This window comes from Galeopterus variegatus, unplaced genomic scaffold (genome assembly GCF_000696425.1).
Source record: "Galeopterus variegatus unplaced genomic scaffold, G_variegatus-3.0.2 Scaffold1309, whole genome shotgun sequence".
Taxonomy (NCBI): domain Eukaryota; kingdom Metazoa; phylum Chordata; class Mammalia; order Dermoptera; family Cynocephalidae; genus Galeopterus; species Galeopterus variegatus.
Genome location: NW_007727420.1, coordinates 132,073 through 155,076, shown reverse-complemented (window position 1 = coordinate 155,076; position 23,004 = coordinate 132,073). Strand labels below are relative to the sequence as shown.

The 23,004-nt window shown below is 42.5% G+C and overlaps 1 protein-coding gene across 1 annotated transcript in view; it reads left to right on the top strand.

Annotated features, from left to right (window-relative positions):
* Positions 1-18,108: 18,108 nt before the first annotated feature.
* Positions 18,109-23,004, top strand: part of STK35 (serine/threonine kinase 35) — a 38,312-nt gene continuing 33,416 nt past the window's right edge. Inside the window, exons 1-2 of the mRNA XM_008576197.1 lie at positions 18,109-18,676; positions 19,262-19,862. Of these exons, the coding sequence (XP_008574419.1) occupies positions 18,371-18,676; positions 19,262-19,862 (907 nt within the window). The 5' untranslated portion in view covers positions 18,109-18,370. The remainder of the gene's footprint in view (positions 18,677-19,261; positions 19,863-23,004) is intronic.

Here is a 23,004-nt window from a genome sequence, read left to right as displayed (position 1 = left end):
TAGGAATTAACTCCACCTAAAAGGAAAAGGGTGCTCCAGTCAAATTACCTGCATATGCACAGACCCAGAGGTGTGTGAAGGCGAAATATATTCAAGGAACCAACCCAGGGAGAGAGCTCCGAGAACCAGTCAGTAAGTGACCCGTCACTTCTTAGGGGATCTCAGACACCCTCAGAGAGTCCAAAGGATTCTACTCCAGAATTGAGCCCATATACACACATACACAGAAACTGGCACCAGCTGCCAAGGGGTGCCGGGATCCCAGGTTAAGAGCCTGTTATGTAAATCAGCCCATCATTTGCAGATGTGCACATAGGCCCAGAGAAAGCCAAGGTGGCAGTCATAACAAAGCATTGCCTCTGCATCAGTATTTTGCTTGGTCTCTCTCATTCAGGTTGGAAACTTACCTCAAGTGACTGATGATCTTTATTTCAAAGGCAGACAAGCAAAAGCTGATTGAAAGCTTTGCAAGCATGAACAGGGTTTGACAACTGATGTGTTTCACTGCAGGACAACTGAGCATCCAGCCAGATTTTTCACAGAGAACCCCCAAATGTCATGATTATAGGTCCTTTCTCTGGGGCAGTTTGGTTTCTTCGTAGAAGCAAGCTCCATAGAAGGAAGCTCCAATCCACTGCTAAAGACTGGAGATGTTGCTTTAAGAGCCTAGATGTAAATGTTCTGGAGTTGGGCTGGGAAGGGGCTGGGGCTGTCAGCACTTAGGACACAGCTTCTTAGTTAATCCCTCTGCTGAGTTCAGCCTCCTCCTACCTTTCCTCTGTGCTATGACTATGGTCACTAAACCTGCAACCTCTCTGGTCCAAATTCCTGAGAGATTAAACTCCTGGTATCCTCCGCGGGGAGAAGTGTCTGACTGCATGGTATCAAAAAGCCCGTTACAAAGACCGTCAGTAAATCTTCATGTTTTTGGCACCTTGTTTTCCCTCCACCTCAATATTAGTTCTGACAACCCCTGTCTGAGAGATTAAACTCCTGGTATCCTCCGTGGGGAGAAGTGTCTGACTGCATGGTATCAAAAAGCCCGTTACAAAGACTGTCAGTCAATCTTCATGTTTTTGGCACCTTGTTTTCCCTCCACCTCAATATTAGTTCTGACAACCCCTGAGCCCTTCCAGCATTCTGGGATGAACTGGCTGTTCATCAACAGATGCCCCTCTTGAGGCTGACCTTTCACACTACCAAATCATTCGCAGTTCCCCAACCCATTCCTGTCTACATTTATAGTGTTTCAGGGTTACAGGTGTCTACCGATTTCATCAAAGGTGAGGAGGGTGTTTCTGCTGCATGTTCTCCTTATTGTGTGGAGTGGATTTAATAAGAAGATAGAAACAAAATTCAGCCATCCTTGACTGTACTTAGCACAACTGATCTCTACACTCAAAAATGGTTAAGATGGTAAATTTTGTGATGTGTTTTTACCACAATTAAAAACAAGACAAATAAACAAAACTCAGCTATCTTCAAACTCATCTCCCTACTGAGTTTCCCGTAAATTGTGATAAACAAACACAAGCCATTTCCTTGAAATCTGTTTACATGTAGAACTTGGACGTTTCCATTTCTCCTACACAACTGATTGAAACTATCATGAGGACTGTCTAGTGAGGCGCTTCTCAAAGTGTGGTTCTGGGACCAGCAGCGCCAGCTTCACTTGGAAACTTGTTAGAAAAGCAAATTCTCGGGTCCTACCTCAAACCTACTAAATCAGAAATTCTGAGAGTGGGGTCCAGGAGACTGTGTTTTATAAACCCTCCATGACTGAAGATTTCGTATCAGCTTTGTACAGTGATGCAACGGTTAAAGTTTTTTTTTTTTGTCTCTTTTTTCGTGTCCAGCAACAGATCGCAACCCTCAGTGTCGCACCCGTACCGGACCGGGACCAGCAACGGGATCACAACCCTCGGTGTTGCACCCGCACCTCGCTCAGCCAGTGAGCGGGAACCGGTCTGTATGTGGGATCCGAACCCTCGGCGGGAGCGTGCCGCCGCACTCCCAAGCGGCGCACTGCAGCAGTGCACCACCGGGCCGGCCCCCAACGGTTAAAGTTTGAGAACCACTCATGTAGAACAATATGGGGGAAAAGGAATGAAATCAAGTATAGTCTGAACATCAAAGGAAGAGTCTAACTCCATAACCTGGGGAAAAGGTAAAGGAGATCGTGAAAGGGAAAAAAAAAGTCAGTACCATTCACCGAGTGCCTGCCATGTGTCATGTACCAAGGCTGCCAGGTTACATACATACTTCTCTCATTTATCCTTACAGTTTCCTCGAAAAGAAGGAACTATTTCCCTCATTTTACAGATAAGAAAACAGAGGATTTCAGAAGGAAAGTAACTTAGCTAGTGAAGAAGGATTTCAACCAAGGTCTGCCTGACTCCTTAGGCCCTTTTGTTTTATTTTCCACATCTCCTTCTTTTAAAATTAACCTAATCATTGAGAATATCACTGGCTATGGAAGACCAGAGAAAAGAGAACAAGATTTCTCCTCTGCTTGGTAAAATCCTACTCTTCTTTTAAAGCAAAACTCAAATGCCAACTCCTTGGGGAAGTCTTCCAGGACTACCTTGCTCAAAATTAGCCTTCCCATAGCACTTCACACTTACCTGTCCTGGAGTACCTCACACACCTTATTGTAGATGTCCTCACACCTTTGGTCCCAGGGTCCCTTAAAAATAATTGACATTCATATGCAAATGTGAGCCTCAACCTAAATCTCATGCCTTATGCAAAAAATTAACTCAAACTGGATCAAAATGTAACACTATAAAGCTTTAAGGAAAAGAAACATAAGAGAAAATCTTATGTAGGATGTAGGGCTGGGTCAAAAGTTCTTAGACTTGACACCAAAAGCATGATCCATAAAAGAAAAAAAATACTACGTAAAATGAATCACTCAAAATGAAAAGCTTTTGCTCTGAGAAAGACCCTATGAAGAGGATGAAAACACTGAGAGAAAACATTTGCAAACCACATACCTGAAAAAACACTTGTATCAAGAATATATAAAGAACTCTCAAAATTCAAGAGTGAAAAAATAATAATACAATTTGAAAATGGGCAAAAGCCATAAACAGGCATCACACTGAAAAGGATCAACATTTGGCAAATAAGCACATGGAAATAGTTTCCACATCATTAGCCATTAAGTTGATGTAAATTAAAATTATTCACTACATAAATATCAGAATAGCTAAAATAAAAAATAATGACAGTGCCAAATGCTGGTGAGAATGCAGATAAACTGTATCATTTATAAATTGTTGGTAGGAATGTAAAATGGTACAGCCACTTAAGAAAATGGTAGGGCTGTTTCTTACAAAATTAAACATGCTTACCATACAAACCAGCAATTATGCTTTTGGTTGGTAGGAATGTAAAATGGTACAGCCACTTAAGAAAACGGTAGGGCTGTTTCTTACAAAATTAAACATGCTTACCATACAAACCAGCAATTATGCTTTTGGCTATTTATCCCAGAGAAGTGGAAACTTGTGTTTACAAAAAACCTGTACATGAATGTTCATACCAATTTTAGTTATAATAGACAGAAATCAGAAATAATCCAAGTGTCCTTCCACAAGTGAAAGATTAAACTGACTGTGGTACATCCATACCAAGGAATAGTACTCAGCCATAGGAAGGAATGAACATGCGACAGCTTGGCTGAACCTCAAAGGAATTATGCTGGGTGCAAAAAAGCCAATCTCAAAAGGTTACATACTGTATTATTCCGTTTATACAAAATTCTTGCAGAGCTGGCTGGTTAGCTCAGTTGGTTAGAGCTCAGTGTTGCAACACCAACGTCAAGGGTTCGGATCCCTATACTGGCCAGCTGCCAAAAAAAAGAAAAAGAAAATGAAGCAAAAAAAGATTCTTGAAATAACAATTACAGAAAGGGAGAATAGGGGTTAGAGAGGGAGGAAGGAGGGATGGAGACAGCTGTGGCTACAAAAGTGTAGGATGGGATCTTTGTGACAGAACAGTTCTGTATCTTTTTTTTAAATTTATTTTTTATTTATTAGCATATTCATTGTTACAAATCATACTTATTCCTTTTGCCCCATATCCAATCTTTCCCCCTCCTCCTTCCCTCTCCCCTTCCCCCCTTCTGTTCTGTATCTTGATTGTGGTGATGGTTACATGAATCTACATGTAATAAAGTTGCATAGAATTAAATACACATACATATACACACACACACATGTGAGTGCATGTAAAATGTGAAATTTGGATAAGGTGGGTTGATTGTATCAGTACCAATTTCCTGGTTGTGATATTGTAGTAAAGTTATGCAAGATGTTACTCCTGGGGGAAACTGGGTGAAGGGTATACCAGATCTCTCTGTATTATTTCTTACAACTGCATCTGAGCCTACCAGAACTTCAAAATTAAAAGTTTTTTTTAAATATTGAAGACATGGGCCGGCCCGTGGCTCACTCGGTAGAGTGCGGTGCTAATAACACCAAGGCCACGGGTTCGGATCCCATATAGGGATGGCCGGTTAGTAGAGTGCGGTGCTAATAACACCAAGGCCACGGGTTCGGATCCCATATAGGGATGGCCGGTTATCTCACTGGGTGAGCGTGGTGCTGACAACACCAAGACAAGGGTTAAGATCCTCTTACCAGTCATCTTTTAAAATATATATATATATATTGAAGACAGCAAAGAGGTTTTGTTGATGTGGGCTATATCAATTGTTGTGTACTATGTTAGAAACTAAAATGGAATCATAAAAATGTACTGATATGTTTATTTTTATTTTTTACTAATTTATTTTAAAAACAATAATAAACCCATTACATGTGAATATAAACAAAATGTCTTCATGACAAATAAGTATATTTTCCAAAACAAAAAATATGTAGTAAAAAAGATTAACATTGTTTTACATTTTTGCAAATCTCTTTAAGTTCTGGCCACATAGACAACTGGATTCTCCTATCTCTTTCTGCGTTATAATATACTGTGATATCATACATCATCTTGTAGCCTCTAGAGGGTTTTCTGGAGGTCTGTGTGCAATGGGCTCAATTCTGGGGTAGAACTTTCTGTATACCCATAAAAGAACAAGAATGAAAAGGGAAAATCATGTCATAGTATTATTATAAAAATAATTTTGACCTCACAGATCCCCTCAAAGGGTCTGAGACCCCCAGACCACACTTTAGAAACCCCTGCATTATTATGATCCTTGACCCACACATGTGCCCCTGCCCTCACAGCAGGTGAGGGCGAGGAGAGTATCTTTTTCAACTTTGTATTCCAAGTGCCTTGTACGGTGCCTAGCACAAAGCTGATACTCAATAGATATTTGATGAATCGATGGAATATTAATGACATATTTTCTGAGAGAGAGAAAGATCACCAATCTGGCTGACAGTATATTGCTTTAGACTTCTAGTTCTGAGGCAAAATAAAGGTCAGAGTGTTCTGATAGAGCTTGGTCCCACAGAACAAACATTGTTCTGAGAAGCCAGGAGTCTCCTGGGGCATGAAACATAAGTATGCAATGACTGAATGGCCTTTTGAGAAAGGTCTTGCTGTGTCACAGTCTCTCACAAGTCTTGACCTGGAGGCCTCTACACACTGTCCAGACCAAGCATGGAGAGAAAGGAGCTTAGCAGGTTATGCAGAGAACTACTAAATTATTTTCTCCTGATCTATTACCTTCCTTGTACTCCTAACTCCCTAGGCTATCCCCAAAGCACTGTTAGTGGCCAGTCTCGGTCCACTTGGTCCACAGCTGTTCTGGGAAGAGAAAAATAATTTGGGACCACCATTTCAGATTATGAATTGGTTCTCAGTTCTCGTCCAAAGTATTCATCAAAGCGCAATTTAACAGGGAGCATAGAAAAACACAGATGCAGACTCAAAATTGCCACTGAAAAATTTTTGTTTGTATCCACTATGCATCAGATGCTGAGCCAATCTGTAGGAATATTCCAAGATGACCACACTCAGCTCCTACTCAAAGAGCTCATGGGAAATGACTTGACTCCCCATTGGCCAGCAGCAAGGACTCTAAAGAGGAATAAGCACCCAGGGAAGAGAAATCATCTCTTCCAGGCTTGGAGAAAGGAGGTGCATTTGATTTCGTCCTTGAATGGAAGAGAGGGATGTTGCTAGGCTGATGGAGGACAGCGTACCTGAAGGTATTAGGGAAGATACAGAGTCAGTTGTTTTAACACAGATCTAAAGTAACAGTGGTAAAAAAAAAAACCAAAAAAAAAAACCCCACAATTATTTTTCTTTTATTGTGGTCTAGGCTTATGTATTCTATGCCTGCCACAGAGACCCCACAGCATCAGGTACCCAGACTCTTTGCTTCCCCATGCTCCACCATGTCTGAGGCCTGGCCCTTGTCTGTTTGCAAGGTCCAGAACCATCACATCTGTATCCCAGCCAGTGGAGTGGGGATGGGGAAAGGGGAGAGTGGACATGCTCTTTCCTCTTAAGGGCACAATTCAGAAGTCGCACATTTCACTTCTGCTCACATCCCATTGGCCAGAGCACAGCTGCAAGGGAGGCTGGGAAACCTCACGCACAATTTTAAAATGTGGGCTTCTGTTGCTCTAGAAGAAATTGCAGTACAACTAGAGGTTTCTGCTCCAAGCACAGAGGTGTGAAAGCAGAGGGAGGTTTTAGAAGAAGCCAGTAGCTAGGTGTGTTTAGAAGTTGCAGAAAGGGGGAAGGAAATAGAGTAAGAATGGTGGGCTTGGGCCACATAGTGAAGAGGGCCATGATCACCAAAGCTACAGACTTTATTCTGTAAGCCATACAGCGGGGGTTCACAAACAAGTATGTATCAGCATCACCTGGAGGGCCTATTAAAACCCAGAGTGCTGGACCCCACCTTCAGAGTGTCTGATTACATAGGTCTTCACTGGGGGCCTAAAAATGTACATATCTAGCCAGTTCTCAGGTGCTGCTGATGCTGCCGGTGCTGCTGGTGCTGCTGGTCCAGGAATTTGGAGAAATGTAAACCCGTAAAATGTTTTGAAGAGAGAAATGACGTCCATATGAAGGAAAGCTGTGTTACAGTGACAGAGAACTAGCTGTACTGAAACTTCCCAGAGCACTACAGCTTCACACTCTCTTGATCCTCATGTTCCTGAGAAATTGCTCTCAAGAAAAACAGGGGTGATAAAGAGCTTGTAAAGTAAGTTCATAGAATTTCAGTGCCCAAGGGTCACTCCCCATTTCCTGGCAGGGCTGCTGTCTCTAGCCTCAGCCTGGACCCATCATTTCTTTGCTGTGTACAAAAGCCTAGATATGAGTAGTGTTGGGCAAGTCCCTTTCCTCCCTGTGCCTGGGTTTCTCCACTAACAATAATGATGGGGATCATTTACCTATCCAAGGTGCCAAAGACTATCAGATGGCACAGATCAAAAAGTTGGACAGTGTCCCAAGGCTGTGGGAACTCAGGCAATTACCTACACCATGGTGTGGGCAGTGAATTGGCACAATCCCTGGAAGGCAATTTGACAATCAAACCAGGATTTTAAATGCCCATATCCTTTGACCTAATTGTTCCATTTCCAGAAATTGAGCCTACAGATATACTCATGTTTATGTGCAAAAATTAAGGTTATTCAATGCCCATAGTTTGTTCTGGCAGGAGATAGGAAACAACCTAAATGTCATCCACAGAGGGCAGGTTAAATAAATCACAAAAAAAAAGAAAAAAATAGAATGACGGGTAGTCCTTAAAAATATTAAGGACTATTATATATCCATGCTTGGGAAACAACCTAAATGTCATCCACAGAGGGCAGGTTAAATAAATCACAGTGCATCATTGGAGAGTTTAACTAGCAGGATGACAGAAGTTGAAGAGAGAACCTCGGTTCTTGAAGAAGGAAACAACCTAAATGTCATCCACAGAGGGCAGGTTAAATAAATCACAGTGCATCAGAAAAAAATAGAATGACGGGTAGTCCTTAAAAATATTAAGGACTATTATATATCCATGCTTATATATACATGCATGCACATGTAAGTATCTAACGTAATATTTTTACTTAATATGCAGAGCACATATCTGGAAGGATTTAGAGAAATAGCTTGCCTTTCAGAATAGGGATCAGAATGGAGGTCCAGCTTGAGAAGGAAACTTACTTTTTACTGTAACCTCTTGTTTGTTTCAACTTTGAGTATGCATTACTTATTTAAACATATAAACATACAAAAAGTGCCAGGTGCTTTAGGTGCTTTATCTCACTAAAGCTTCAGAATAACCTAGAAGAGAAGTACTCTTAATATTCCCAAGGCATAGAGAGGTTAAATCATTTGGGGCTGGTGTCTGGGGAGGCAGGGGGAGGAAGAGGGAGGATAGAAAGAGGCTTGATTTGTAAGGTTGCCAATTTCCATGGTGTAAATGCTCTCACCATGGCTGGCTTCAAGCTACCAGCAGGATGTTACTGAACAGAATTGTAAAGAGATGTACACAATCAGCTCTCAGGGCCCGGAGGAACCAGCTGCAGCACATCACTGTAAAAGACCTTATACTTGATTCTTCCCGCTTCATACCTAAAAGAGTTGCTTTTCAAGAACAAAACAAATATAAGCAAATATACCACTTCAGGACCTAAGAGCAGCTTCCAGAGATCTTTATAGACAGATACTGGGGAGTTTACTTACAGTGTAAACAACCCGCTTTGTTTTGCAATGAATTGGAAACAGAAACCCAGAAATGAAAATTAAGCATCTGGGTTTTATATTTGCAAATTGCTTGCCATTTTCTTTATGAAATACTGCACACAGCTATACAAGCATAAGGCAATAAAAGAATAATAAATTAATCAGTGTTAGCATTCTGTCAACGCAGCCCAGCATACTTATGGAGCGCCAGCAATCTAAATTAGGAAAGTGGCTTAGAAGCTTAATCAGTGCTTTAATGGGAGAGGTGGGGGTGAGAAAATCAGATAGACTTGAATTTGAGTTATGCTCCAGCTCTGCTACTTGCTAGGTACCTTGGGTAAGTGGCCCCACCTTCTGAGTCTCAACTTACTCATGTGTTAGATGGGGATAGCGCCTACCATACAGATCTGTGCCCACAGGTTTGCCACATTTAGTAAATGAGATGAACATATGGTATATACCTGAATATATATACCATATACATGTTTTTCCCAAAAAATTATCCCTCGGAAGAAAGAAATTTGCCTTATACTTATGTTCTTACAGAGACTCACAGAATCATTCACATTCCCTATTATATATACCATATACATGTTTTTCCCAAAAAAATTATCCCTCGGAAAAAAAGAAATTTGCCTTATACTTATGTTCTTACAGAGACTCACAGAATCATTCACATTCCCTATATTCTCTCAATCACTTTATTTTAAACAACAAAGTATTTTGGGAGGAAGATCAATTTATGGAAGTCAACTGAAGGAAGCAGCTAAAAACATAAAAGCAAAAAATTTTTGACACAGATGTAAGTCACTACACTGGACATTGACCTCACACCCCTTGTAAAGATGCAAGCCTTATGAAAGAAGACTTTTAAAAGCAATACATTAAGGCTGGCTGGTTAGCTCAGTTGGTTAGAGTATAGTGCTAACACCAAGGTCCAGGGTTCAATCCCTATACTGGCCCGCTGCCAAAAAAATAAATAAAAGCAATACATTAAATGTTAAGATGTTGTGATCATGAATATAAACTATATGAGAAATGGAAAAACAATCTCTTCTAAGTGCATTGGGACTTCTAGGATAAAATATTTCAGTGACAGCATTATATAAAGGCTCAAAAAATGCTGGATCGCAATTTAGATAGGAGTGAAAATTATGTGACCTAGAAAGTGAACTAAGTGATGCAGAAACCATCCCCAGTGATAATAAAGATACTGAGATCAAAGATGCTCCAGGAAGAGATGGAATAAAATTGTTTTGTGAAATGGGAGAGTGGAAAAAACTATGTTTTTAATAATCTTGAAAGTGTGTGTACATAAATTAAATTAAATATCAAACATAGACATTTTATTATTTCATCTACAGCCTTAAGAATATATATTCATGTTGATCCCCAAAATGTGGGGGTTTTTTTTTTACTGCAATCTTCTCATTGTGAAAAATGGGAGGATCACCCTGTATTGGAGACCACCCAGTACTGAGACATGTGAAAGCACTTTAAATCTCACAAAGCTCTGTGTAATTTGTGATAGGTACTGTTACTGTCATTAGCACTATTTTTATTATGATTGTTCTACCACAGCTGGGCTCTCTGGTTGTGCTCTTCTAAGCACTTCTCTGAATTGGAATCCCCTGATCTTCTGCTTTCTAGCTGTGTGATCTTACGCAAATTGCCAAACTTCTCTGTGCATCTCTATCTTTTAAAATAGAGATAACAATAGTACCTTGCAGGGTTAAGGATTCAGTAAATTAGTATATATAAGAAGTGTTTGAAACAGTTCCTGGTAAGTGCTTCTTAAACGTTAGTTATTATTATTTTCACCAAGGGAGAACTGTAATTATTTGTAAACACCTCAGTTTTCCTCAGCATACGGTGAGTTTTTAACAGCCAGGACCCTGTCTTACTCATCCCTGGATCCCCAAGTCACACATAGGACCTAACACCCAGTAAATGCTTATGGACCCAATAATAATTTTTATAGAGAAAAAAAGGTAGTATATAATGTTCGGGGCCCAGCACAGGCCCTGGTTCCCATTAGTTGAAAGAGGCACACTCCAAGTGTTGGTACCTATGTCTCAGCCTACTTTCTTACTGGCCAACCAAAATCTAAAGCAAAATCACAGTGCAATGGAGCTAGAAAAGACTCTGGACTGGATATTTCTTTCTTTGTGCCCTCACTAGACCACGAGTTGTTCCACGACAGGAACTGGGTTCTATTCATCTCAATCCCCAATTTGGCAAACAGTAGGAGCTTAATAAATTCTCATTGAGCAAATGAGTGATGAGATGCATTCTACATTATTGTACTTTTTAAAAAATGAATTTTATTTTTTTTCATACCTACAAAAAAAGTACTTAAAAGTTAATACCCAAAATATACACGTAAAAAGTTGGAATCATTTAAAATTATGGTGAAAGTAAAAGAATAGCCTAGAGAGAATTCTTCTCAGCATCTAGAGTATCTTATACCCAAATGCTTCCTTTCTGTATGCGTGAATTAACATATAAGTACAAAGCCTGTATCATATAATAGTTCAAGATCACAAGCTTTGGAATCAGATATGCCTGGGTTTGAATCTGAGCTCCACCACTTGTTAGTGGTATGGCCTTGAGAAAGTCATACAACCTTTCTGTGCCTCAGTTTCTGTGGAAAATTGAGATGATAATAAAATCTACCCCAAGACTTATTGGGATATTAAATTAGTTATTACATATGAGCACTTAGGATGGCCCCAAATACAAAGAAATAACTTAATGAAGGTTAGAAATTATAATACATATTTAAACAAAATACGAAGTCATACTATAGATCCTCCTTTACATTTCTTTCTAACATAACTCCATATTGTGAACATTTGCTCTGTTGTACTACATGCAGAACTAATTCCTTCCTTTCGATAGTTATATTGTATTAAATGTATGGCTGTATGTAACCAATCCCCTGCTGTTGACACTTGAGTGTTTCTAATATTTTATTGTTACAAATAGCCACAATAAAAATCCTTGTTGTACATATATATTTTCTGAAGTACTTGGGTAAGTATTTCTATAGGATAAAGTCCTAGAAATGGAATTGCCAGGTCAAAGTGTATTAATTTTTAAATATATTAATAAATGAGTTATCAAATTGTCTTCCTAAAAGGCCATATTGCTTTACACTTTGATCAACGAGTGTACTTTGTCTTACGGTTGTATACGCTTCAGTCAGACTCCCCAATAATTTATTTCAAATGTCATAGTAGTTACAAAATTAAGGACTTTACCCTGCAAGTTCTGCATTGTAGTCTTTCCAAAAATCATAAACAACTCCTAAGAACTTAGTAACCAATTTTCTGCTGCAAATGTATGGATACATAGCTTGACAGAGAACTTTTATACCATTCCCAGCTGGGAGAGGAAGAAATGTTGGAATTTCTTAGCCATTTCAGTGGCCGATGGGAAGAACATTTGAAATTAGAACCATCCATTAAGTTTTGGAGACAAGGCGGCTCTATCTGCTTTCACTTTTGTTTTCTGTGACTAGGACCCTCATTTAATAGACAAAAAGCCTTCTCTGTCGTCTTACTGGGTGCGATGTCTCTAACTCCGTGTTCCCCTGAGTGTGATGAAAGAACCACTGGTAGCCTTTTAGCTTGGTTGAAGCTGTACAGGGACAACAGGTAAACCTCCTGGCCAGAAGCTGAACAGTGCCCCCAAGCTGACAGGCTGCATCAGTGGCAGCGAAAGCCCATGCCTACTTTTATTTTTAATTTCAATTTTAATCCAAGTAACAAACATATGTAATGTTTAAGAGTTAGATACTGCTACAAGTTAGATATGACTACAACGTTTATAACAAAAATCCCGTCCCACCATTAACTCTAATTCTGTAATTACCTTCCCAGACCTAATTTTGGTGTCGCTTCTTGACATTCTTAATTTCAGACGTTTTCTATTAAGTCACAGTTATGGAAGATAAAGATGTAGTTTTCTCTCTCTCTCTCTCTCTCTCTCTCTCTCTGACACTTGAGTGTTTCTAATATTTTATTGTTACAAATAGCCACAATAAAAATCCTTGTTGTACATATATATTTTCTGAAGTACTTGGGTAAGTATTTCTATAGGATAAAGTCCTAGAAATGGAGTTGCCAGGTCAAAGTGTATTAATTTTTAAATATATTAATAAATGAGTTATCAAATTGCCTTCCTAAAAGGCCATATTGCTTTACACTTTGATCAACGAGTGTACTTTGTCTTACGGTTGTATACGCTTCAGCCAGACTCCCCAATAATTTATTTCAAATGTCATAGTAGTTACAAAATTAAGGACTTTACCCTNCACACACACACACACACACACACAAACACTTCCCTCTCCAATTTTCCCAAAATAATTATATCATAATTTTTGGTCAAATCAATGTGCAGTTTTACATTATAATGACAATGTAATATTATTTCCAGCTGAGCATTACAGTCTACGAGGATTACAATGTTTTTCTTATGAATTGTTTTTGTTTCTTGGCTTTAATTATCACCTCATGTCTTATTTGCTTACTTTCCTATTTCCAGGGTTTTTTTTGCCAGAACTCAAGTCCTCTACAATCACTTCAGCTTTATGGTTGGTCTAGGAGCAATCTAGTATAATATAGTGGTTCTCAAGGTGTAGTTTCCAAACTAGCAACATCATCATCACTTGGGACCTTGCTAGAAATGAAAATTATCAATCCCTCCCCCAGACTTACTGCACTAGCCACTCTGGGGCTGGGGCCCAGCAACCCCGCTTTTAACCAGCTCTCCAGATGATGCTAATGGGCACTCAAGCTTGGGAACCATTTGTATAACGATTAAGAGCATGGGTACTCAAACAGAAGTCCGCCAGGGTTCAAATCCCAGGTACTCCACTCATTTGTGATGGAACATCTTCCAAGACTCAGTCTTAACATTTGTAAAATGGGGACAATAACAGTCTCTTCCACATGGAATTATTGTGAGCAGCATGGTATTAGGCATCTTGACAAGCTCCAGTTTTTCTTGGAGACATCCCTCTTGGAGCATCCCAAAATCCAGCTCCATTATGGGAGGGGAACTCTTCAAGTCAGCCACATAGTCTCCACCCAGGCATCTCAGTAGTCCTGCTCAGAGGGTCTCTTCCATTGGGGCACCCACCTCAAGCTTGTCTTTACCACTTCCACGCCCCTCTGAAGACCTCTTCCTCTACCCTGTACCAGCCTTTCTTCCCTTCACCCTCTCCCACCCTCAACTACAACCCTCATTTCACACCATTCTCAGCCTCTACCCCAATGTCACCTCCAGCCCCAAACTTCAGTCCCCAACTCTCCCTCCTTACTCCCCAAACCTCTCACCGAGCCCCCTACAGCAGTCTCAGTCACTCCACCAATCAGGCCACAGCCCCCTGCTTTCCCATGGGACCACCCCAATGGCTGGCTGCCCCTTGGGTGTTCTCAGCCACCTGAAGTACAGGGATGGGTAAGGATGCTGGATTACCAGCCCCAGCCTCACCGTTCTGCCTTCTCACAGTAGGGCAGTTCTTGATATAACAACCTATCTGAGCCTCAGCTCTCTCATCTGTGAAAGGAGTGACAATAGTGTCCCACTATATCACTTAGCATAGTGCTTGGTATATAGTAAGTGCTCAATAAGTCCAAAGTCCTTATCATGGCCCCCAAGTCTCTGCCTCATTATGGGGCTCCACTACATCTTTCTCTGTCCCCACTTCCCACTACTCTTCCCCCGTTCACTGAACTCCAGCCACATTAGTTTCCTTGCATGCCCCCTGCCACCCCAGGGCCTTTGTACCTGTTCTTCTGTCTGACATGAAATGCTCTTCCAGTAGATATGCATTTGGCTTATCTTTTACTTTTATCCAGTTTATGCTCCATGGTCATCTCCATCCATTCTAAAGCAGCACCTACCCTATCCCTTGCAATCCCGTTCCCTACTTATCACCTTACATAGGACTAATGTTATGTGGAATCACATAATGCCATTATATCTTATTTTCTGTGTCAGCCCCTCAAAGGTAGTCACTGAGTTTTGTCTTATTCACATCCATACATCACCTCTAAAATTGCTTAGCATATAGCAGGGCTCAAAAGATGTTAAATGAATGACTTTCCTTATGTTTAATGTACTCATTGCTTTATTCAACCAGTAACTGAGTGAATTCCTGTGTACAGAGAGCACAATCAATGGTCTGACATTCCACAAAGCCCTCTGTACACAGCAAATTGGCACTCAGCAGAGGAATCATAATTATTTTTTATTCATCCACGATGTTGTATCAATACTCTATTCCTTTTTTTTTTTCCTGAGCAGCATCACATTATATGAAAATACCACAATTTGTTTATCCATTCGTTTATTGATGAACAGTGAAGTGTTTTCCAGTTTGGGACTCTTATGGGAAAAAGCCACTATGAAATTCCTATACAAGTCTATTGTGAATGTAAGTTTTCATTTATCATGGGTAAATACCTAGACATGGAATATGTCTGCTGGCCCATAGCAGATATATATCTAACTTTATAAGAAACTCCCAAACTTTTCTTCCAATGTGATCGTACCATTTTACATTCTCCCCTGATGGCTGAAGTTGAATATCAAGCTTGTTCCTATCTCATGGTTTCTGTACTTGGTCCTGGAATGATTTTCCATTAGTTTTATCATGATTGGCTTCTCAACATTCGGATCTTAGTTCAAATGCCATATTCCAAAGAGGCTGTTAAAGGGCCAGCCTGTGGCTCACTCGGTAGAGTGCGGTGCTGATAACACCAAGCCACAGGTTCAGATCCTATATAGGGATGGCCGGTTGGCTCACTGGCTGAGCGTGGTGCTGACACCACCAAGCCAAGGGTTGAGATCCCCTTACTGGTCATCTTTAAAAAAAACAAAAAACAAAAAAAACAAAGAGGCTGTTAAAGACTGAATTGTGTCCCCCTGAAATGCATATGTTGAAGTCACAACCCCCAGTGCCTTAAAATGTGACCATATTTAGAGAAAAGGTCTTTAAAGGGGTGATTAGGTTAATGTAAGGCCATTAGGGTGAGGCCCTAATCCAATATAATGCCCAATCCAATATGACTGGCTCATATTGCACCTGAAGAGGAAGAGACACCAGGGAAGTGACTGCACAGAAGAAAGGCCATGTGAGGATACAGTGAAAAGGCGGCCGTCTGCAAGGCAAGGAGAGAGGCATCAGGAGAAACCACACCTGCTCACACCTTGATCTTGGACTTCTAGGCTCCAGAGTGGTGAGAAAATACATTTCTGTTGTTTAAGCCACCCAGTTTGTATTTTATGTCAGCCCTAGCAAACTAATATAAAGGCCTTCCAATCATCATTTCACACCATTATAATAGTAATAGTTTTAAGCAAGAGTCATCAGTCATCTAAAACCAGTCTGATGAAGAACAGGACATTTAAGTAGTCTCAAAATGTCTTTGTACAGGATACTTAATAGTTACAAAGGGAAAAATGTAACTTTATGGAGGAGTACCTTGGCAGACACCACCTCAACCAAACGATGGAGTTAACATCACCCGTAATGAGAGTCCGCTGCCCCCTGATGTGAGGCACTGAGAGCACAACTTTCTTCAGTAGTATTCCAGTCTAAAAAGGCATACTCTGAATCTAGTCATGAGAAAATATCAAATCCATATTTAGGGACATTCTACAAAATAACTAGCCAGTACTCTTCAAAAATTTCAAAATCATGAAAAGACAAATAAAGGTTGAGTAACCAACTGCCTTTATGGATTAAAGGAAACTAGAGAGACATAACAACTAAATGCATGCAACATGTGATCCTGAACTGGATCCTGGGAAATAGCCATAAAGGGCATTATTGAGACAATTAGAAAAATTTAAATATGGATGGTATATTAAATAAAATTACTGTATCATTGTTAAAATTCCTGATTTTGGCTGCCGCCTCTGTATATCCAGGTCAGCAAGAGCCAGACCAATGCCTGGGACCCTGAGAGATGGGGGCCAGGACAGCCCCAGCCTGGTCTACAAGATCCTAGAAGATACTTATTACCTACACGTATTTCTTTGGGTGTTGACTTATCTGCTCATGTCCTTCACCAAATTTCAGCTTAGACTTTTCTAATGCATTTTTAAGAGTTCTTGCAATAAGGATATTCATCTTTCTGTGTTTTAAAAAAAAAGGTAGAGAATAGAAGAATGGTTATCAGAGGTGGGGAGGGGTGGGGTTGGGGGGGAAGATAAGGGGTGAACTAATGGGGACAAAACTTTGCTATCTATCCAAAGTGGATCATTGTGCAGGATATGCATGTATTGAAACAACACACTGTACCCAACGAAAATAAATATAAATAAAATTGAATTAAAAGAAAATATGCATGAGAAGAAAAAAAAATTCTGATTTTTATCTTTGTACTGAGATTATGAAAGAGAAAGACTTTGTTCTTAGGAAATACATACAGAAATATTTAGGGATAAAGGTGCATAATGTCAGAAACGCTAAAATGACTTAGAAAAAAGGATATATATTATATATATATAATATATACAATATATACATACACGCAAGAGAGAATATACAAATGTAGCAAAATATAAAAACTTGTTATTCTGGTTGAAAGGTAAATGAGTTCTTTATTATTCTTGCAATTTATATGTAAATTTGAAATTTTATCCAAAAATAAAGTTACCGAGGCTTTCAGTGATCACACTATCAGAACTGGCCTGTCTCCAACCCCCCCGCACACTTTAGCTCATTCTTTTTCTCCATCACACCTATCACTGGTAGAAATTATCCTGTACATTTATTTTAAAATAATACCTAACATCTATTGTGTGCAGGACCCTATCCTGTTTTCGGTGCTTTACTTGTATAACTTCTGTGAATCCTCCAACAACTGTTCCAATCTTACAGATGAGGAATAAAGACACAGGTTGATTAACTTGCCCAGGGTCACCGATGTGGTTTGTCTCCTCCAGTAGCACAGGACCCCAGCTAAGGCAGAGACTGTCTTGTCCACTGCCCTTTCCCCAGCGACTTAGAATGGTGCCTAGCATATTATAGACGTTCAATAAATATCTGTAGATTCAGTTGACAAATATTGGGCATCTACTAGACACTGGGTTACAAAGCAGTGAACAAAACCCCACGCCTAAATAGAGCTTTACATTGAGCACTAACTCTCAGCCCTACACCCAATTAGCGGCTGGCAGGTATAGAGATGCGAAACCGTGACCTTGGTGTTATAAGGCTGCACTCTAACCAACTGAACTAATCGGTCTGTCACCCCCGGGAAGTAAGCCCATTCTATCCATCTTGCAGAGGGGAAACAGGATCAGGGTGGGGCAATGATTTGCCCAAGATCACTGGGCTAGTAGAAGGGAGGGTCGGGATCCCAACAGTCCCTGAGGTTCCCAGGCCTGAGCTATTGAATCAATCAAACCGACCAATCCAATCACCAAATCAGTATTTATTAGGCTCCTACTGCGAGCGGTTCATCTTCACGCAGGTCGGGCGAGGAGAGGTCGCGGTGCTCAGACTGCAGCGGAGACCCAGAGGTTGCAGCGGATTGCGGGAATTTGGCGCCTATTTTTTTTGGTTGGGTGTTCTTGCCGGTGATTGGGCCCCCGCGCAGCGTGCCGGGTGCTCCCGGCTGCGGCTGCTCTGTCGACCTTGGCAGGACCTGGGCGGCGCAGTACTCGGCTGACCTCCCGGGGGATGGGCCACCAGGAGTCTCCGCTGGCCCGAGCGCCGGCGGGAGGTGCGGCTTATATAAAGAGGTTATGTAAAGGGCTCAGCTGGCGCGAGCACGTGGAGAGCCACGGGAGCCTGGAAGCCTGGGCCTCCCCCCCAAGCGTCGCTACCACCTCGGGTGCAGCGGCAGGACCCGTCGCACACCAAACCCGGGCCATCGCCTCCCGCGCGGGTAGGTCTCCGAGACAGCCCCGGCCGGGAGCGGACCATCCCCAGGCGGGGGCTCCAGGGGGGAAACGGGCCTCCCGGAAGTGGAAGAGCGCCGGCCAGGTAAGGGCACAGTCTACTGGACAAAGACAAGCGCCGAAGCTGGAGCTACTCCCGATGCCTCGGCGCTAGGGGAGGGCAATCGGGTGCTCAGCTTGCCGTACTCAGAGAAGCCGAACTTTTAAGCCCATTCCCTCCACCCGCCGCCTTTGGGGACTTGGGTTGGTCCTCGGGGCTCCACTAGGGCTTAATTCAATGGACTGTTTACACCCGGGAGAACACAAGGCAGGACGCGGGGAGGGGTTTATCAGAGCGGACCGGGCAGGGAAAAAGATTTCAACAGTCCGAATCGCTTCTCAAGACGACTTTCTTAAATCATAAAGCCTGCCGGTTCTTGTTTGTCTTATTCCTACACGACAAATTAACTGAGTAAACGGCGAGTTTTTGCTTTTCTTTCCGGCTCCCCCTCTGAACCACTGCCTTGTGGTTCCCTCTTTCCCGCTTTCCCCGCCCCTCCCCCTTCAATCGGCGGCGGTGGCTTCCGTCTTAAAGGGGCCCCGGCGGCCGGAGAAGTTGGGACACTCTGCGGCTTGAGCTCCTTGCCTCCCCGCCTCGGCCTGCTCGTTTAATCGATTCTTTCGCCCACAGGTCACAAGCCAAGGTCCCGCTCCTCCGCGTCCCGGGGCCGTACGGAGGGATGAGGCAGGGGGGGCCCGGGCAGCGCCGTTGCTGCTCCCCCCGCCGCCTGCAGCCATGGAAACGGGGGAGGAGGACGGCGCCCGCAGAGGTACACAAAGCCTGGAGCGGAAAAGGCGAAGCCCAGTGCCGCGGGCGCCCAGCGCGAAGCTGAGGCCGGCGGCGGCGGCCCAGGCCATGGATCCGGTGGCGGCCGAGGCCGCAGGCGAGGCCTACCTGGCGCGGCGGCGGCCGGAGGGCGGCGGCGGGTCGGTGCGACCGCGCTACAGCCTGTTGGCGGAGATCGGGCGCGGCAGCTACGGAGTGGTTTACGAGGCAGTGGCCGGGCCCAGCGGGGCCCGGGTGGCGGTCAAGAAGATCCGCTGCGACGCCCCCGAGAACGTGGAGCTGGCGCTGGCTGAATTCTGGGCCCTGACCAGCCTCAAGCGGCGCCATCAGAATGTCGTGCAGTTTGAGGAGTGCGTCCTGCAGCGCAACGGGCTAGCCCAGCGCATGAGTCACGGCAACAAGAGCTCGCAGCTTTACCTGCGCCTGGTGGAGACCTCGCTCAAAGGTAGGAGCACCGCGGGCCATTCCGCCCGCGCGGGGCCTAGACCCCCCTGCTGTCTGTACGGCTCTGCCCAAACTGTCCCAGGAGTCCCTAGGCCCGGGTCCTGGTCCTGTCACCCTGGGCCCAGGTACACACTCTTTACCGGGCCCAGGCCCTGGGGCCTCTCTTTTCTCCGGACCCTAGATCAGTCCCGGCACAAACCTTAGCTGGTATTTTCATAACAAGAGCTCATTTAAGTGCTGACTATTATCTTAGTAAGTGCTCCATAAGTGTGCGCCATTATTATAGCACTTCTATGATCCGTCGGGGAGTGGAGGGGTTTGAGTTTAGAGTTGGTGGCAGAACTGCGGAGCCCCCTCACTCTCTCTAGGGCCTCTTCTCTTTCCCTCCCAAAACAAACAAAAAGAAAAAAACTAGACCCACCCACACCTTCTCCCTGTCTGGCTGCAAGTTTCCTGACACCTTCCAGCTCCACCCCCTAAAACTCTAGCTTCCTAGTCTGCCTTTTCCTGTGGGACCTCAGTACTTCATCCCAGGGCAGTCAAGTAAACTGACGGTTTTCTGGCTTAGTCCTCTGGGACATGCAGGCTAATAACCCCCACAGGTGGGCCTAGAGCTGACACATAACAAAACATCTAACGTCTTTTCCCTCTGCTTTACATTCTTAATCTTCTTTTAACCTCTGAGGCTGTCTGGGAAGTGGTTTTACTTATCAGGAGAATGGTGCTCATTGAGGCAAGGGGGCTTGCAGTCCTGGGAGAACTAATAATCCTAGTTTCCAAGTTTTAACTGCAGTTAGGAAATGTGTTCCTGAGTGCTCAGTACTCACATGTCTTTTTCAGACTACAAATAGAGAGGAGAGGGGCAGTGGACTAGAAATTTCAGGGAGACTTCCTAAGGCAGGAGAACCCAGGAGAGAGTTTACTAATCTGAGTTCCAGCTATGGTCTGAGCACTAAAGTGATTTAAGATAACTTTAAAATTAAGTTTTGTCCCCTTTCTGTAAGTTATAGAAACAGACTCAGAGGTGAACAAATACAACTTGATCAGTGTTAATCAGCTTGAAAGGGAAGTTGGACTGTGCTCCTGGTTTCCTTATACTTCTCGTGGTTAAGTACTGTGAACCCAGATCTGTCTTGATTCAAGGCTTGGATCCTTTCAAATGGGCAGTGCTGCCCTACCTACCTTGAGGATGAACCTTTAAGAATGAGTAGGATTTTAGGTGGGGTTGGATAGGGTGGTTTCCTAAAATCCTGCTTGAGCTTTTGCCCAACTTTACTCAAGATCCCACCAGCCAAGATCCCACCAAGAGAGCTCCTTGTCATGTTTCAACCAGTTTGACAGTGGATTGGAGGACATGATCTGTATCACCTTCCTTTTTCAAGAGACTTCTGCTTTTTGCCCATCCCTACCCCATCCATTCTGAAAAATCCACTCTCTCCAGGGTGAATGTTTGTTTTGAAAACACTCCCCAGGAGATTCTTTTATCTTACCTGTATTCTAGGAGCTCATCATTTATTTCTAAGTCCTTCCATTCTCAGACTTCTTCTCTATGGTTAATGATGGGTCTGGACTTCCATATTACAGGACTGCCTTGGGATATGGGAATTTGCTTTGCCAAATATTCGCTTCTGTCCTCAGTTCATTGAAACTTCAGCCTCAGTATGAAGCCCTTGCTTACTCATATAAATACTGTTTAGATTTTGTTTACACTTAGATTTTGTTGAAACTCCATAGTAAACAATGGCAGCATAGCAAAGCAGTTAATACCACGGACTTTGGGGTTAGACTCACGTTCATTCCTGGCTTGTCCTAAATTGACTGCATGAGACATGGGACAAGTTGTTTAAAACCTTTCAGAAGCATTCCTTTATCCATAAGATAAGGGTACCTATGTCATTGAGTTGCTGTGCAGACTGGAAATGTCACTGTCTCAATAAGTTCAGGCTACACTAGTGAATCCTCTTCGACCATTACCCCTTCGAGATTCACATTATTCAAGTTTCCGAAACTTGTTTAACCATGGAACACATCCTATTTACTGTGTCGTCAACAACACCAAATCAACAGAAACACTGGTTTTTTTCATACTCCATTTGTGAACTACAACTTGAGACATAGAGAAATGAAATATTTTGCCTGAGGCTACATACTAAATATGTTCCTCACATTTGTTTGGGGTCTTCAAAGTATTTGAGCCTTTACAATGTTCTGGATTCAGAGACAGGGAAATGAAGAAAATGTGCTTTGTCCTTGTTTGTGAAAATGACATTCTATCTTTCATGCCATGTGTTAACTTAGCAAGTAGTAAATAGGCAATTGTTTTTGCTTGTTAATATTAAAGTGGAGAACAAAGATTCAGATTACTCCAGGTTAAGTTTTCCTGACTCTATCTTCCAAAATTTAGTGGTCTTGATCTGTCTTGGGGACCTGACTTTACAGCATGCTGATATATCCAGTAATGTCAGAGCTGGAAGGAATCCTCGAGATTCTCTTAAACAGAAAAGTCCATTGCAGTCACCCTTTGCCCAGTCTCCTGCAACTTAGAACCACTTTGAAATAGACCAAAATGCCTTGAAGTCTCAACCGAACCAAATGCACATAATTTTACTGTGTCCCTACTGTGGTATTTGAAAGGAAAGGAAGAAAAACAACAAAACACTCCTTGCCCTAAAGGAACTTACATTTGAAAGACTAGTAGTTTGAAGACTAGTAGAAGACCTATATGCTAATCAAGGTCACTGGAGGAAATGGCAAGTTGGCTCATTAACAAGGGCTTTGTACAGAATTGAGAAAAGAGAATCAGGAGTTAGCAGAGAAGATGGGCTTGAAAGAAGGCTGCCTAGGACTGAGAATAGGCAGAGAAGAGGCAAAGTGGAATGTCTTTCACTATTGGGCCAATATGATAGTTGTTTTTCCTTCCTTCAATCTCAACTCCCTAGTGAATACTCAGAAGGCATTTCTATAGTTTCAAGAAATTATTTGATGTATGGGTAATCCAGTATAAAAAAGAAAGTTCTTGAAATGCTTTATCCCACTTTGATAAACTTCTGTCCATAATGACGTTTTCTGAGCACAGACCAAACAGGTCCTACCCAGAAGCACTGTGCAGAGAGAAGAAGCTATAGCAGGTCAGAAGTGGTCTT